The 16,847-nt window shown below is 47.6% G+C and overlaps 1 protein-coding gene across 1 annotated transcript in view; it reads right to left on the bottom strand.

Moving 5' to 3' along the window:
• Positions 1–1,632: 1,632 nt before the first annotated feature.
• The window catches only part of HCK (HCK proto-oncogene, Src family tyrosine kinase), a 49,442-nt gene continuing 34,227 nt past the window's right edge, over positions 1,633–16,847 (bottom strand). The window contains exons 10-13 of the mRNA XM_025399175.1: positions 15,122–15,198; positions 9,768–9,921; positions 4,351–4,482; positions 1,633–2,172 (exon numbers count right to left, since the gene is read on the bottom strand). Coding sequence (XP_025254960.1) covers positions 1,970–2,172; positions 4,351–4,482; positions 9,768–9,921; positions 15,122–15,198 — 566 coding nt within the window. The 3' untranslated portion in view covers positions 1,633–1,969. The remainder of the gene's footprint in view (positions 2,173–4,350; positions 4,483–9,767; positions 9,922–15,121; positions 15,199–16,847) is intronic.

Genomic DNA, 16,847 nt, shown 5'->3' on the forward strand with positions numbered 1-16,847 from the left:
GAGGCAACGTTCGGGAAGCCCCCACCACTTTGTCTTCTCTGCTTCCTACGCAGGTCTCCCACCTCTCCACTGAAAGCTTCCTCTGTAGGGTACTAGATACTCTCAGCAGCCATATCTCCAGATCGGGATTCCTGCAATGGCAAATACCACCTCAACAAGTATAATGGCTGCTTGACCATGGGGAATGTCAGGTCTGCAGGCAGCCCCCAGCCCTGGAGGCAGCCCCCAGCTCTGGGGAGCTGTAAACTGACTAGCTTTTGTAGCAATGTGGCCTAACGGGAAAGTCAGGGTCCCAAATCATGAGAAACCATTCCTGTCATCCTGGAAGACCCAGCTCCTTGGAGGCAAAACCCATTCAGCATCTGGATACCAGTGGAGAAGGCAGGACAGTGCCCCCTGCCGAGAGATGTTCATGCCCTAACCCTGAGAGCCTATGAAAATGTTACCTCACATGGCAAAAGGGACTTTGCAAAGGTGATTAGGAATCCTGAGATGAAAAATTATTCTGAATTATCCAGGTGGGTCCAAGGAGTTCTTACAAATTAAAGAGGGGAAGAAGACTCAGAGTCAGAGGAGATATGATGAAAGCAAAGTTAGGAGTAATGAGTGAAAGGGGCTGATGAGTGAAGGAATGGGAGCAGCCTCTAGAAACTGGGAAAGGCATGGAAACAAATTGTCCCCTAGAGTCTCTAAAATGAATGCAACCCATTTCAGTCCCTCTGACTTCTGGAACAGTAAAGTTATACTTGTATGTATGTGTGTGTGTATGTATGTATGTGTGTGTGTATGTATGTATGTATATATGTATGTATGCATGCATGCATGTATGTATTGAGACAGGGTCTCACTCTTCTGGAGCAGTAAGGTTATACATGTATGTATGTATGTATGTATGTACTTATTTATTTATTGAGAAAGGGTCTCCATCTCTTGCCCAGGCTGGAGTGCAGTGGCACAATCTCGGCTCACTGCAACGTCCACATCCCGGGTTCAAGCAATTCTCCTGCCTCAGCCTCCCCAGTAGCAGGCGCCCACCACCATGCCTGGCTATTTTTTGTATTTTTAGTAGAGACAGGGTTTCAGCATGTTGGCAGGCTGGTCTTGAACTCCTTATCTCAAGTGATCACCCACCTCAGTCTCCCAAAATGCTGGGATTACAGGCATGAGCCATTATGCCTGGCCCAGTAATGTTATGCAGTTGTGTTGCCTTAAGCCACCAAATATGTGGTAATTTGTTACAGGAGCAAGAGGAAACGAATACAGCCAGCAACTATTTTAGGACAGTTAGAAAACCTCAAGTATCAAACCCCACTTTTCTTTCCTTTCTTTCTTCTTCTTCTTCTTCTTCTTCTTTTTTTTTTTTTTTGAAACGTGGTCTCACTCTGTTGCTCAGTCTAGAGTGCAGTGGCATGATCATAGCTCACTGCGGCCTCGACCTCCTGGGCTCAAGAAATCCCCCGCCCCTCAGTCTCCCAAAGCACTGGTATTACAGGTGGGAGCCACTGCACCCAGTCTGAACCCCACTTGTCTTTGTACTTCTGGTCCCCAGGAGAGTCCTTCACACTTTCTGACTTGTCATACACCAAGATGGCAAATAGATATTCAGGAATTGGAAGGACAAGAAAACCAACCTTTTGGTAAAGACTTTGGCATTTATATCTTTTATTTAAATATTCATTTCACTATTTTGAAAGTTTCCCTTCCAAATCACAGCTGTAACTAAAATCCAACCATTCCAGGAAATAGAAATATCAACTTGGGGGCTTCCTGAGAATGTCAGATTGTGGATTGCGAGAGTCAAAAAGAGATTTTCCAGTCCAACCCACTCACTGGACAGATGAGGAAACTGTGGCTGAAGCGAGGGTGGGTGTCTGGGAGTAGGGAGGGGGCGTGGGCCCTGGTGGATGGTGCTGGAGCCACCTTGCAGCCACCACCTGGGCACCCCCTGGCCCTACCCTGGTCCTCCCCATCATGGCTGCTGTTGGTACTGGCTCTCTGTGGCCGTGTAGAAGTCATCCAGCACACTCTGGATGTATTCGAAGGTCGGCCGCTCCTCCGGACGGTTCTTCCAGCAGCGCATCATGATGTTGTAAAGCTCCTCTGGGCAGTTCTCCGGGCGAGGCATCCGGTATCCACGCTCCAGAGCTCGGATCACTTCGGGGTTTGACATCCCTGAAAAGGAGCCGTGGAATTAAAAAAGGAAGCGGTTGGGAAATGAGAGCCCAGGGGTGGCAGGCCCTGTGGCCTCCCCAGCAGCCATCACTCCCCACCTCGCTTGCAAGCTGAGCCCCTCCCACTGTGAAAGCCAGAGACTTCCACCCTCAGCTTCACTTGCAGCTAGGTCATAGGCCCGGGACCCAGTTTGGGCCAATGGGAGCGGATGGGGAGGTCTGCTGGGAGAGTGCCAGGAAAGGTTTTCCTCCCGCTTAGAGGAGAGGCTTTGGAGAACGCACCCTTCCTTTGAACACTGTGAGATACTTATGATACTTGGAGCTGCAACAACCATCTGACAACATGGAGAAGACCATCACAGAGACAGGAACCCAGAGTCCTGACAGCTGCTGAACTGCTGAACTAACCAGTCACCCATGGCAGATGGGGAGTAATAGCTTGCTTCTGTTTCAGTTACTCTTTGTCTGTTATTTTGTTGCTTGCTGCGGAACACATCCTAATGGATTTAGCTTCTACTGTGTGTTGCCTAGTTTTGACTAGTGCACCCTCAAGACAAAACAGTCAGGTGGTCAGATTCAGTGTCAACCTATGGATGGGACTATTTTCTTGTTCAATTTAAGTTTTTATTAGTTATTCATAAGAATAGCCATTCAATATCTGTGATCCCCAATTTTATATTATTAGTCTCAAATTCCAAACTCATGAACTCAAGTGCTTCCTTTACTTGGATGTCTCTATACTTAAGTCATCTCAAACTTAACAGAGCTAAAACAGAGCTCTTCAATTTCTGTCCCTAGACCATTACCCACCCTATGGTGCAAAGCCAGGGTAATCATCCCTGATTCTCTCTCTCTCACCTCCTAAGTCAGCAAGTCAGATCTTCTCTTCTTTTGAAACGTAGCACCAGTTCATCAACGTATGCCAGTCACGAATGCCACCACCCTGTCCAGACCATCATCACCTCTGCCTGGGCCACTGCTGTGGCCTCCTCAATGGCTGCCACCCTGTTCCCCTTCTCTCCCATTCACTCTCCACGCTGAACCAAAACATCGCTTAAAAATGGAAATCACCAGCCTGTCAACATAGCAATACCTTGTCTCTCAAAAAATTTAAAACATTAGCTGGGCATGGTAGTGTGTGTCTAATCTCAGCATTTTGGGAGGCCAAGCCTGGAGGATCATTTGAGCCTGGAAATTAGAGACCAGGCTGCGCAATGTAGTGAGACCAAGTCTCTACAAAAAAATAAAAAATAGCCAAGCATGGTGGCACATGCCTCTGGTCCCAGATACTCGGGAGACTGAAGTGGGAGGATCACTTGAGCCTAGGAAGTCGAGGCTGCAGTGAGCTATGATCGCACCACTGCACTCCAGCCTCGGTGACAGAGTGACACCTTGTCAAAAAAAAAAAAAAAAAAGAAAGGTGGAGAAAGGACAAGATCTGATTCACAGTTTAGAATTATCCTGGCTGTGAGTGGAGAATCGGCTGTAGGATGAGGAGGGAGAAAGCAGTATGACTGATGAGGAGGCTGCTGCACCATCCATGGGAGACGACACTGGCCTGGATGCAGTGGAGACTGTGGGGTTCAAAGTGGTGAGACGTGGGATATGTTTTGGAGTTGAGTGGCCAAAATCTTGTGACTGTGCCGTTGTCACAGGGGTGCGGCCAGGCACGGTGGCTCACGTCTGTAATCCCAGCACTTTGGGAGGCCGAGGCAGGCAGGTCACCTAAGGTCAGGAGTTCGAGACCAGCTTGGTCAACATGGTAAAACCCCATCTCTACTAAAAATACAAAAATTAGCCAGGTATGGTGGCGGGCGCCTGTAATCTCAGTTACTCAGGAGGTTGAGGCAGGAGAATCGCTTGAACCCGGGAGGCAGAGGTTGCAGTGAGCCAAGATTGTGCCATTGCCCTCCAGCCTAGTGACAGAGTGAGACTCTGTCTCAAAAAAAAAAAAAAAAAAAAAAAAGTCATAGGAGCGAGAGAGAAGGAAGGGCCAAGGAAGCCCCCAGATTTCAGGCTTAAGACATTGGATGGATGGAGGTGCCTTTAACTAAGATGGGAAAGGTGAGGGAAAGTTAGGGGTGAGGATCAAGAACTCAGTTTGAATGGACATGTTGTCTAGATGAACCCATTGCCAGGATGTCCTGGAAGCAGCCCCGAGCTGATGTCCTTTCCCTACCTGGGTAAGGGATGCGGCCGTAGGTGACGATCTCCATCAGCAGGATACCAAAGGACCAGACGTCTGACTTGATGGTGAAGGAGCCAAAGTTGATGGCTTCAGGAGCTGTCCACTTGATGGGGAACTTGGCCCCTGCAGGGTTGAACAGAGCAGAGTCAGGGGAAGGTTGGGGAGCTATGAGGGTTGGGACTCTGCTAAGGTGGGGGAACAGGCAAGGGCAACAGTTGCCAACATCTGCCCATGCAGACCTGCAATTCCCCTGTTACGTGGCCTCCCTGTGGAAGCAAGGGACATCCATCCTGAGGACAGATGGCTAAACAAGGAGGAGTGGGCAGAGGGGCCTGGGGTATGGCGTGGAAGTTCACTCTAGAAGCCTCTTCGTTGATTCAGCTGATACCCCAGTTAACTACAACTCCGAAGAGTGGAATCCCAGAGGCCACAGCTCTTTGGGGACAGAAGGAGGCTTCAGAGGGCCTTGAGTCCAGGTTGCAGCCAATGTCTCAGTCCTCTCACCCCAGGCAATGGGAAAAGGGAGGATTCTGGCTCCCAGCCCATGAGGTTTCCACCAGTCACTGTGTGTCTCCCCCTTTACCCACCCCTCCTCCCACCTAGTCTGACATGGGTTTAGTTAGCCTTTTCATTTTTTTTTTTTTTCTTTTAGAAGCAGGGTCTCACTCTATTGCCCAGGCTGGAGCACAGTGGCACAATCATAGTTCACTGAAGCCTCGAACTCCTGACCTCAAGCTATCCTCCTGCCTCAGCCTCTCGAGCAGCTGGGTTCACAGGTGTGCCCCACTATGCCAAGCTAATTAAAAATTTTTTTGGCCAGGTGCAGTGGCTCATGCCTGTAATCCCGCACTTTGAGAGGCTGAGGAAGAGGATCACCTGAGGTCAGGAATTCGAGACCAGCCCGGCCAACCCTATCTCTACTAAAAATACAAAATTAGCTGGGTGTGGTGGCAGGTGCCTGTAGTTCCAGCTACAGGCTGAGGCAGGAGAATTGCTTGAACCCAGGAGGCGGAGGTTGCAGTGAGCTGAGATCATGCCACTGCACTCCAGCCTGGATGATAGAGTCAGACTCCATCTCAAAAATGAAATAAAATAAAATAAAATTTGTAGAGACAGTGTCTTATTATGTTACCCAGCCTGGTCTCAAAACTCCTGGGTTCAAGCAGTCCTCCCACTTTGGCCTCCTAAAGCACTGGGATTATAGGTGTGAGCCACCGCACTGGGCCTAGTTATTCTTTTTTAGTGTTTATCTTAATTATATCATGGTTGGTGAACATGGTCTATAGAATATTGTTCTTTGGAGTTTGTTGAGACCTGCTTTATGACTGAGTACACGGTCAGGTTTTGAAAATGTTCTGTGTGTGTGTTTGTGTGTGTGTGTGAGAGAGAGAGTGTGTGTATATGTATTTTCTCCCTTCCTCCTTTGGATCTAGAGACTTTTCTTGATTTCCTGCTTATCTTCTTCTGGTTTAGACATTAGACGTTCTACTTTTATTCCTTTAGTCATTACCCTTATTTATTTATTTATTTATTTATTTTTTGAGATGGAGTCTCGCTCTGTCACCAGGCTGGAGTGCAGTTGTCTTATCTTGGCTCACTGCAAGCTCTGCCTCCCGGGTTCACGCCGTTCTCCTGCCTCAGCCTCCCAAGTAGCTGGGACTACAGGCGCCCACCACCACGCCCGGCTAATTTTTTGTGTTTTTAGTAGAGACGGGGTTTCACCGTGTTAGCCAGGATGGTCTCGATCTCCTGACCTCATGATCCACCCGCCTCAGCCTTCCAAAGTGCTGGAATTACAGTCATGAGCCAATGTGCCTGGCCCTATTTATTTATTTTTTTTGAGACAAGGTCTTGCTCTGTTACACAGGCTGGAGTACAGTGACATGATCTTGGCTCACTGCAGCCTCAACCTCCTGGGCTCAAGCGATTCTCCCACCTCAGCCTCCTGAGTAGCTGGGACCACAGGCTCACACCACCATGCCTGACTTATTTTTAAATTTTTTGTAGAGATTGCCCAGGCTGGTCTCAAACTCCTGGGCTCAAGCAGTCTGCCCATTGTGGCCTCCCAAAGTGCCGGGATTACAGTCATGAGCCACTGTGCCCGGCCTAAAATTTTTTTTTATTGTGTTATAACATACATGAAATAATATGCACAAATCTTTAATATCCATTTTGCTGCAGCTTTATATATGTATATACCCTTGCAATCACCATCAGGTTGGGGTGTAGAACATTTTCAGCAATTCAGAAGGCTCCTTTCTGCCTCCTTCCAGTTAATACCCCCTTACTTAAGGTGACTGCAGGCTGTGCATGGTGGCTCATGCCTATAATCCTAGCACCTTCAGAGCCTGAGGCAGGAGGATCACTTAAGGCCAGGAGTTTGAGACCAGCCTGGGCAACACAGTGAGACACTGTTATCTACAAAAAATAAAAAAAAATTAGCTGGGCATGGTAGCACATATCTGTAGTTTCAGGTACTCGAGAGGCTGAGGTTGGAGGATTGCTTGAGCCCAAGAATTGGAGGCTACAGTGAGCTATGCTCTCACCCCTCCACTACAGCCTGGGTAACAGAGCAAGCACTTATCTTTTTTTTTTTTTTCTTTTTCCTTTTGAGATGGAGTCTCACTCTGTCACCCAGGCTGGAGTGCCTGGTGCACAATCTTGGCTCACTGCTGCAACCTCCGCCTCCCGGGTTCAAACGATTCTCCTGCCTCAGCCTCCCGAGTAGCTGAGGCTACAGGCACCCGCCACCACGCCTGGCTAATTTTTGTATTTTTAGTAGAGACAGGGTTTCACCATATTGGCCAGCTGGTCTCACACTCCTGACCTTGTGATCCACCTGTCTTGGCCTCCCAAAGTGCTGTGATTACAGGCATGAGCCACTGCGCCCGGCTGCACCCGTCTCTTTAAAAAATAAATAAGACTGGCACGGCCGGGCGCGGTGGCTCAAGCCTGTAGTCCCAGCACTTTGGGAGGCCGAGAAGGGCGGATCACAAAGTCAGGAGACTGAGACCATCCTGGCTAACGCGGTGAAACCCCGTCTCTACTAAAAATATACAAAAAAAAAAACTAGCCAGGCGAGGTGGCGGGCGCCTGTAGTCCCAGCTACTCGGGAGGCTGAGGCAGGACAATGGCGTAAACCCGGGAGGCAGAGCTTGCAGTGAGCTGAGATCCGGCCACTGCACTCCAGCCTGGGCAACAGAGTGACACTCCGTCTCAAAAACAAACAAACAAACAAACAAACAAAAAACTGGCACAGTGGCTCACGTCCATAATCCTAGCACTGCGGGAGGGTCAGGTGAGTGAATCACTTGAGGTCAGCAGTTCGAGACCAGCCTGGCCAACATGGTGAAACCCTGTCTCTACTAAAAATACAAAACTAGCCAGGCATGATGGCGTGTGCTTGTAATCCCAGCTGCCTGGGAGGCTGAGGCAGGACAATCGCTTAAACCCAGGAGGTGTAGGTTGCAGTGAGCTGAGATGGCGCCAGTGCACTCCAGCCTGGGCAGCAGAGTGAGACTCCGTCTCAAAATAAATAAATAAATAAATAAATAAATAAATAAATAAATAAATAAAAACTAAGCTAACAGAAAATAAAGGTGACTGCAATTCTGACCTCTAGTGCTATAAAAATTTTTTGCCTGTTTCTTTAATAGCGTTATGGAGATAGAATGCACAGACCATACATTTCACCCATTTAAAGTGTATAATTCTGTGGCTTTCAGAATATTCACAAAGTTGTGGATTTTAGAATATTTTCATCACATTTCCTTGCAAAAAACCCACAGAAGTCACTCCTCATTTCTCCCAACTCCCCACTGCCAGCTGTAGGCACCAATAATCTACTTTCTGTCTCTTTAGATTTGTCTGTTCTGAGCCAGGCGTGGTGGCTCATGCCTGTAATCCCAGCACTTCGGGAGGCCGAGGCGGGCAGATCACTAGAGGTCAGGAGTTTGAGTTCAGCCTGGCCAACATGGTGAAACCCCATCTCTACTAAAAATACAAAAATTAGCCGGGCATGGTGGTGCGTGCCTGTAATCCCAGCTACTCAGGAGGCTGAGGCACGAGAATCGCTTGAACCTGGTAGGCAGAGGTTGCAGTGAGCCAAGATTGAGCCACTGCACTCCAGCCTGGGTAACAGAGAAAGACTCCATCTCAAAGAAAAGAAAAAAAAAAAAGATTGCCTGTTCTGGACTTTTCATAGAAGAGGAATTATACAATATGTCGTCTTCATGTTGACTTTCCTTTAACATAATGTTTTTAAGGGTCATCTTTGTTCTAACCTGGCATAGTACTTCATTCCATTTTATGGCCAAATAATATTCCATTGTATGGATATACCACATTTTCTTTATCTGTTCATAAATTGGTGGACATTAAAGCGCGTTGTTTCCATTTTTTGGCTATTAGGAAGAATGCTGCCATGAATGTCCGTTTACGAGTTTTGTCTCTTTTTGGATTTCACAAAAATGGAACCAATCGGCATCTACTATTTTTTTTTTGGTCTAATTTCTTTCGTTTTGATATTATACCTGTGAGAGGTACCCATTTTGGTGCATTTAGCATTGGCTTGTGCTTTTTTCTTTCTCTCTCTTTTTTTTTTTTTTTTTATTTGACAAGATCTTGCTCTGTAGACCAGGCTGAATGCAGTGGCACGATCATGGCTTACTGCAGCCTCGACTTCCTAGACTCAAGTGATCCTCTCACCTTAACCTCCTGAGTAGCCACAACTACAGGCATGCGCCACCATGCCTGGCTAATTTTATTTTATTTATTTATTTTTAAAATTTATTTATTATTATTATACTTTAAGTCTAGGGTACATGTGCATAATGTGCAGGTTTGTTACATATGTATACTTGTGCCATGTTGGTGTGCTGCACCCATCAACTCGTGGCTAATTTTAAAATTTCTGTAGAGACTAGGTCTCCCTGTGTTGCCCAGGCTAGTCTTGAGCTTCTGGGCTCAAGCAGTCCTCCTAAAGTGCTGGGATTACAGGCGTGAGCCACTGAGCCTGGCCGGTTTGTGCTTTTTCATCACTGCGTGGTATTGTATTTTGTGAATGTACCACAGTGTATACATCCATCCTCCTGCTATGGACATCTGGATATCCTCCCATTTTTGTCTGTTATGCACAAAGCTGCTCATACCCTTAATTTCAACATATATTTGCCCACTTCCTCTAAAATCTATCAGTACTTCTCAATCTGATCTAAAATCTCCTCAAAATCTCTGGGTGAGACTCTGAAGTTTAGGACATTATCCAGAAAGATCCACCAAGCTCAAGAATGCACAGCTAATACGAGGGCAGACCCTTGCATTTTACCAATCGCTCTCACAGGTATCAACTCTCAACAATCACAACCATCCAAATGGGCAACGTGGGGCTGCTTGGCAGCGTTCCCTACCTTCCCGAGCTGTGTACTCATTGTCCTCAATGATCCGGGCCAGGCCAAAGTCAGCAATCTTACACACCAAGGATGCAGAGACCAAGATGTTGGCGGCTCGGAGGTCTCGGTGGATGTAGTTCCTCTGCTCGATGAAGGCCATGCCTTCTGCAATCTGCACCCCAAACAGAGACACCTTTGTCCTCAGACCTGGCCTACACCAAGATGGCCCCACCAGAAAGCAGCAGAGAGGTGTTTAAGTGGAAGAAAATGGGAAATGTCTGCACCAGCCCTCCCTCTTTTGTCAGGAGGGCCCCAGGGCTCAGGGTGGCATTCGTCCATCAATCCATTCAGGTTAGGGGGATCCCTAAGGCCTGGGCCAGTCTGGGGGATTCTCAAGAGTTTCAAGACTTCCAGAGAGCACTTTGAAATGTTCTCAGGGAAAAAGCTATGGGACTATTTCTCTGGGACCTATTCTTCCAGGAACACACACACACGCGCGCACACACACACACACACACACACACACGAACCCTAGGATACTATGAAGAGCTTTCACCTTCAACTCTCTTTCTGGGGACAACCTAGGCTCATGTCATATTCTGCTATACTTCTCCTATCTTCCTCATGCCCCAGCCTGGGTAAGGAAAATTCACCTATTTACTCAAAAGAAATCTACTGAGTGTCTTGTGGGTGCCAGACATGTTGCTTGAACAGGTGACGAGCTAGGCAAAGCCCCTACAGGTGGTAAGTACCATAAAGAAAAGATAAAATAGGCTGGGCATGGTGGCTTACACTTGTAATCCCAGTACTTTGGGAGGCCGAGGTGGGTGGATCACTTGAGGCCAGGAGTTCGAGACCAGCCTGGACAACATGGCAAAAACCCATCTCTACTAAAAATACAAAAAGAAGATGAGCGTGGTGGTGCACGCCTATAATCCCATCTGCTCAGGAGGCTGAGACACGAGAATTGCTTGGACCCAGGAGGCAGAGGCTGCAGTGAGCTGAGATCGTGCCACTGTCCTCCAACCTGGGTGACAGAGCGAGACTCTGTCTCAAAAAGAAAAAAAAATAAAACAGAGTAACAAAATATGACCTGTAGAGAGCTTTTTCAGATTGGGCGTTCAGGGAAACCTGCTTTGAGGGGGTGAGATTTTAGCAAAGATCTGAATGGTGATAATAATAAGTGTGTCCCATGAGAATATTCTAGGCAGAGAGAACATCAGGTGCAAAGGTGTGGAGGTAGGAAAGAGCTTGGGTGTTCATGGAACAGCAGAGGCCAGTGTGGCAGCAGAAGATGCCACAGAGAGAATATGGAGAGTTGAAGTGGAGAGGAAGGCCGCCAATCATGAACTGCCTTGTAGGCCAGGAGAGGAAGGTGGGTTTTATTCTGAGCGTGCTGGGGAGATATTAGAGGCCTTCGAGCAGGAGCGTGACATGTTCTGATGTACATTTAAAGATCACCATGGCTGCTGAGTGAATAACAGACTGCGGGGAGGATTCTTATTCACGCCAGGGACCCTAGAAGCCTCTGATGAAAACACAAGGATTATATCTTGCAGACATTTTTACTTACAAGGGTTTGGACAAGAGAGGTTGAAGATGAACCCTCAGATGCCCAGAAAGCAGCACTTTTGGTTTGCAAACTGGGCTATGAGCTCTTTGAGGCAGGAATGACCATGATCTCTGTTTTACAGACATGGAACCACTTGTTCCAGATCACACCACCAGGAAAATTCTGAATGTCAGACTCAAACCAGTCTGAGGACTCCCAATCCAGTGCTTCCTGCTGCCTCTAAATAACCCAGCACTCCAGTGCTCCGGCAGACTGCAGCTGGGTGCAGTCTGATGAAATTATTCTGGAAGCCAGGGCGTCTGACCAGACAGAACAATCAAAGCACCACCGGCGGGCTTCTCAAGGTCTGAGGCAAGTGGGTGGAGCACTTGCAAGGAGTGGACAGCAGGGGGCACCCGAGGCAGTTAGAATGGAGACCCATGCTTTTCTTTTTTCTTTTCTTTTTTTTTTTATTTCTTTTGAGACAGGGCCTTTCTCTGTCACGGAGTACAGTGGTGGGATCACGGCTTACTGCAACTTGTGCCTCCTAGGCTCAAGCAGTCTTCCCACCTCAGCTTCCGAAGCAGCTGATACTATAGGTGCATGCCACTATGCCAGACTAAATTTAAAAAGAACTTTTTTTTTTTTTTTTTTTTTAGAGAGAGACGAGGTCCCACTACGTTGCCCAGGGTGGGCTCAAAGGCTCCTCCTGCTTCAGCTTCCCAAAGTGCTGGGATTACAGGCCTGAGCTGTCACGCCCAAGGGAGACCCAGAGACCCAGATTTTTCAGTAAAAACTTGGAAGAGACTCTAATTTTGTTTGAAATAGTTAGATGTGGGAATGAAATGAAGATGAGGTTGCCAGGGTGGAGTGAGACAGCATCTTGGCCCTCGGAGTGTGGGAAATTTATGGGTCCTTAGATGAACAGTTAACAAAAATTATTATGCTAATGGAAGGCATCATAGCTTATTTATAAGATGATACTTAAACACTTACGTGACATTTACAATGTGCTTTGGAGGAGGCACTTTTGCTATCAGCCCCATTTCCACAGACAAGAAAACTGAAGCCCAGAGAAATAGGTAAGTGGCCCCAGCTTACACAGCTTGCAAGTTGTGGAGCCACGGATGGAGCTCCAAAAGCGCTGCTTGGGGTCCACACTTATCTGTTACTCGGCCCAGCCTTTTTGCCTCGCTTTTCTTCTGGAGCAAGCACTAAACTAATGCCGGTAGTTACCACTGTTTGATCCTCACTGGCAGATGCCCATATGCTACTGATTTTCACAGGAGCTCAATGGGGCAGGGATGACACCCCACTTAGGAGACAGCAGAGGGTAATCACTTAATGGCTCTGGAGCTGGACCAACTCAGCTTGAGCGCTGCAGCTCTGTGATGTCTAGCAAGTTGTGTCATCTCTCTGTACCTCACTTTTCTTCTCTGTAATAGCACCTGGTTCCAAGGGGTCATGTGAAGATGAATCCCCTAAGCCTACGTCAAAGGCTCAGTAGAGTGTTTGGCACATAGTTAAGTATTTATTTCAAGAGTGGCTCCCGGTGCTCCCAGTGGGGGAAAGTGGCACTCAGAGAGGTTAAGCAACTTGCTCGAAGCTACACAGGCAGAGGTGAGATCAAAACAAAACTCTATGTGACTCCTAAGCCCAGATGCTAATAGTGTTGCTTCTCAAGGATTTGCTGACTGAATGAATAACGAGTAGGTTTATTGGGCCCAGATGTAAGCACTGCGGGTTGATAAGGTGGTGAGATTTCATGACCCCCAAATAGGGTGCCTTGAAACTTGGTTTTGCTTCCAAAGGGAGTCACAGCATCAGAGCTGGAAGGACCTGCAGAGCTCTTCAAACTGAATCCTATGGATGCCTCAAGGTTGTATGGGTGGGGGAGACAAAAGAAAGGCCACAGATAAGCCCCCACCCTGCTTCAGTCAGAGCAGCTCTGTTTTGACCTGTTTGTATATATGCAGCTACTGCGTAACATTTCGACCACAGAGCTGTGACCACAAAAACACCACATGCGTGGTCCAGTTCTCTCATTTCCAACTGCTGCTCCAAGCTGCCTCTCTGAGTCTGGAGGTGAAGACCAAGGCCCCAGGTGGGCTCCTTTCTGTCCCTGGGCTCTGAATCTACCTCTGCTTCTGGACAGATGAAGGCCCAGAACCTCTTTTCCTTCCTTGGTTTGTTTTCCCCTCTGTGAAATGGGGAGAGTGGCTCTTGCCCAGTCCGTAACTGCTGCCCAGCAGGGTTTCTGCTAGTTCGAAGATGACAATTTAGCAACAAACCAGTCTATTGTCTCCCAGAGGACCTGGCCCATTGGAGTGAAAACACATTTCCATATGCCTCTGGCATTCCAGGCTCTGAAAATAGGGTCTTTTGTTACACTTTGTGGTGTCCTATGGGCCCCTGGAATTTGCATACTCAAATGAGCCTTGCTCTTGGCAACTCCAGCAGGCCCAGCTGAGGCCCAGGCAGAGTCTCACTCAACTCCAACCACCCTCTGGGCTCCTGCTGAGTAGGCTGAACTCCTTCACCTACTTTTGCACAGGCTGTTTCTTTTGTCTAGAAGACCCTTCCCTTTTCTCTTCATTTATTGAACTTCTACTCTTCCTTCAGGCTCAGCCTAGAGGCCACTTCCTCCAGGAAGCATTCTCTGATTGCTCCTGGACCAGGCTAAATGCTCTAGCTATGCACTCTAATACTACCCAGTCCTTACACTCTGTTTTTCCATACATCGGAGAGAGAATGAGAGAGGACAGAAGTAAAAAACTGCTCAGGCTGGGGGTGAGAGGAGCTGCAAGAGGCATGGGGAACATGAGAAAGAAAATGAGGTTTTCAGCAGTGTTTCTGCGATTTGCGAACATCATTTACTTTGTTAGCTACTGTGCTGTTTTGACTCAGCCAGGACCACTTGGGTCATGGTCCCTAAGAAATTCGGTTATTTAATACCCATCTTCCCTTCTGGACTGTGAACTCTATTAGGACAGGAACATTTTCATTTTGTTCACTGCTATATCCCCCATAATTAGCACAGTAACTTATGCAAGCCACTTGACCACACTGGGGCTCAGTTTCCGCATCTGTACTTTACTTCTGCTCTATGCCTCAATTTCCTATTCTGTAAAATGGGTTGATAATTACCTACCTGTGGCCAGACTGTTATATCGGTGGAGGGGGCGTCCCTGGGATTTGTGTTCTTGGTCAGTCCCCTCCCACACTGATTCTGGGCATGGCTATGTGACTTTGTCAATGGGCCATTAGCAAGCCTGTTGCAGGCAGAGGTTTAACGAGAGCCTGCTCATGAAGGCTTGGCTCCCGGTCCAGCTCCGTTTTGGAACCCAGCTGCTGCGCCGTGAAGAAGCTCAGGCTGGGTGATTGGGTGGTTAGGGGCCATGTGGAGACACCCTGGAGGCTGAGCCATGTCTTGAACATTCTAGCCTGGGCAAGTGCCAACAGGATGCATCCGCACCTCACTTTACCACAACAAGCAGAAGAACCACCCAGCTGAACCCCAGGCAACCCACAGGATCATGAGAAATAACAATTGTTGTTGTTTCAAGCTACTAGGACTTGGGTGGTTTGTTATGCCAAAATAGATAACAAAAATCCCAGCCTATAAAACTTATAGGATGATTAAATAAATGAATACATGTATAATAAAATACATGCAAAAAGCATAGTTTTATACTGAGCTCTCAATACATTTTACCCATTATTATTACTGCTGTCATCATAGTATGTGGTCAGTAAATATTTGGCAAATAAAAAAACTGAATTCCTGTTTTCCTTCCCCGTTTCCTTGTTAGGCTCTCACCTGGGCTGAGAAATCAATGAGTTTTGGCAAGGGCTGCTTGCTGCCCTCATCACTTTTCAGAAAGTCCAGCAGGCTTCCTATATGGGGGAGAAGGGAGGAACATTTACTACTTTTACTATTTAATGGCAAAAACCACAATTACTTTTGCACCAATCTAATACTGTGGTGAAGATTTAATAATGAACATCTAATAATGTGGTGAAGATTTTTCACAGTAGTAGATTTAAATACAAATATTTGTTTGCAATTCCTAGTGTTTGAGAAAGAGAATTTGAGTTTTTGTGAAGTGACTTTTTGATTGCTAGATGAATTCTGGGACTGAGACACCCCTGAGCCTGGATGGCCGGGATCATGCCTTCACAGGACTGGCATAATTGCACAGTTAAAATGAAAAAGGCTTGAGGTTTCAAATCGCCCTAAATGGGATTGTGTGAGATGATTCTGTTTATCAAAAACTGGGCAGAGTGGTTAGGCATGAGGCTCACACCTGTAATTCCAGCACTTTAGGAGGCTGAGGCGAGAGGATCACCTGAGGCCAAGAGTTTGAGACCAGCCTGGGCAACATAGAAAGACCCCATCTCTAGAAGAAATTTACAAATATATATGTTAGGCCGGGCTCAGTGGTTCATGCCTGTAATCCCAGAGCTTTGGGAGGATCACTTGAGCCCAGGAGTTTGAGATGAGCTGGGGCAAGATGGCGAGACCCTGTCTCTAGAAAAAAATTTTAGAAGCTGGGCATGGTGGCTCACGCCTGTAATCCCAGCACTGTGGGAGGCTGAGGCAGGCAGATCACGAGGTCAGGAGATCGAGACCATCCTAACACGGGGAAACACCATCTCCACTAAAAATACAAAAAAATTGGCCAAGCATGGTGGCAGGCGCCTGTAGTCCAGCTACTTGGGAGGCTGAGGCAGGAGAATGGCGTGAACCCGGGAGGTGGAGCTTGCATTGAGCCGAGATCGCACCACTACACTCCAGCCTGGGGAACAGAGTGAGACTCTGTCTCAAAAAAAAAAAAAAAAAAATTTTTTTTTGGGATGAGCTGGATGTGGTAGGGCATGCCTACAGTCCCAGCTACCGGGGAGACTAAGTCGGGAGGATCCTGGAGCCTCAGAGTTTGAGGGTACAGTGAACTATGATCTTGCCACTACACTCCAGCCTGGGCAGGCAGAGGGCAACCGTGTCTCTAAAAATAAATAAGTAAATAAATAAATAAAGTTAGCTGAGTGTGGTGGCATGGGCCTGTGGTCCCAGCCACTCGGGGGGCTGGGGTGGGAGGATCACTTGAGCCTGGGAGTTATGATTGCACCACTGCCTGAGTAACAGAGCAAGACCTGTCCCTAAAAAACAAACAAACAAAAAATGTCAGGGGTTGAAAATGGTTGTGAAACAGTGGCCTAAAAAATTCCCTGAGAAATCCTGAGTTATGGCAGGGTGGGGGTAGGGGCAGAACTGCTGCTTTGCCAGCTCCCTCTCCCAGGGCATTGGCAAGTACAGGGAAGGTGGCTGATGCAGGAGAGTGGCACCCCCACCACCCCCACCACACCCTGGCCCCTAAGGCTCACTGTGAACCATAAGCCCCTTCTCCCATCACCCAGGAGTATTCTGGCCCCATTCCCTTCTCCTGGTAGCCTCTTGTTCTCCCTTCCCCAGTGACCCCTTAACATGATTTCACCGCACTAACCAGAAGGGCTGAATTGTTGCATATTAGATTCTCAATGAGTAC

The sequence above is a fragment of the Theropithecus gelada genome, chromosome 10, assembly GCF_003255815.1.
Source record: "Theropithecus gelada isolate Dixy chromosome 10, Tgel_1.0, whole genome shotgun sequence".
In the NCBI taxonomy this organism is placed as follows: domain Eukaryota; kingdom Metazoa; phylum Chordata; class Mammalia; order Primates; family Cercopithecidae; genus Theropithecus; species Theropithecus gelada.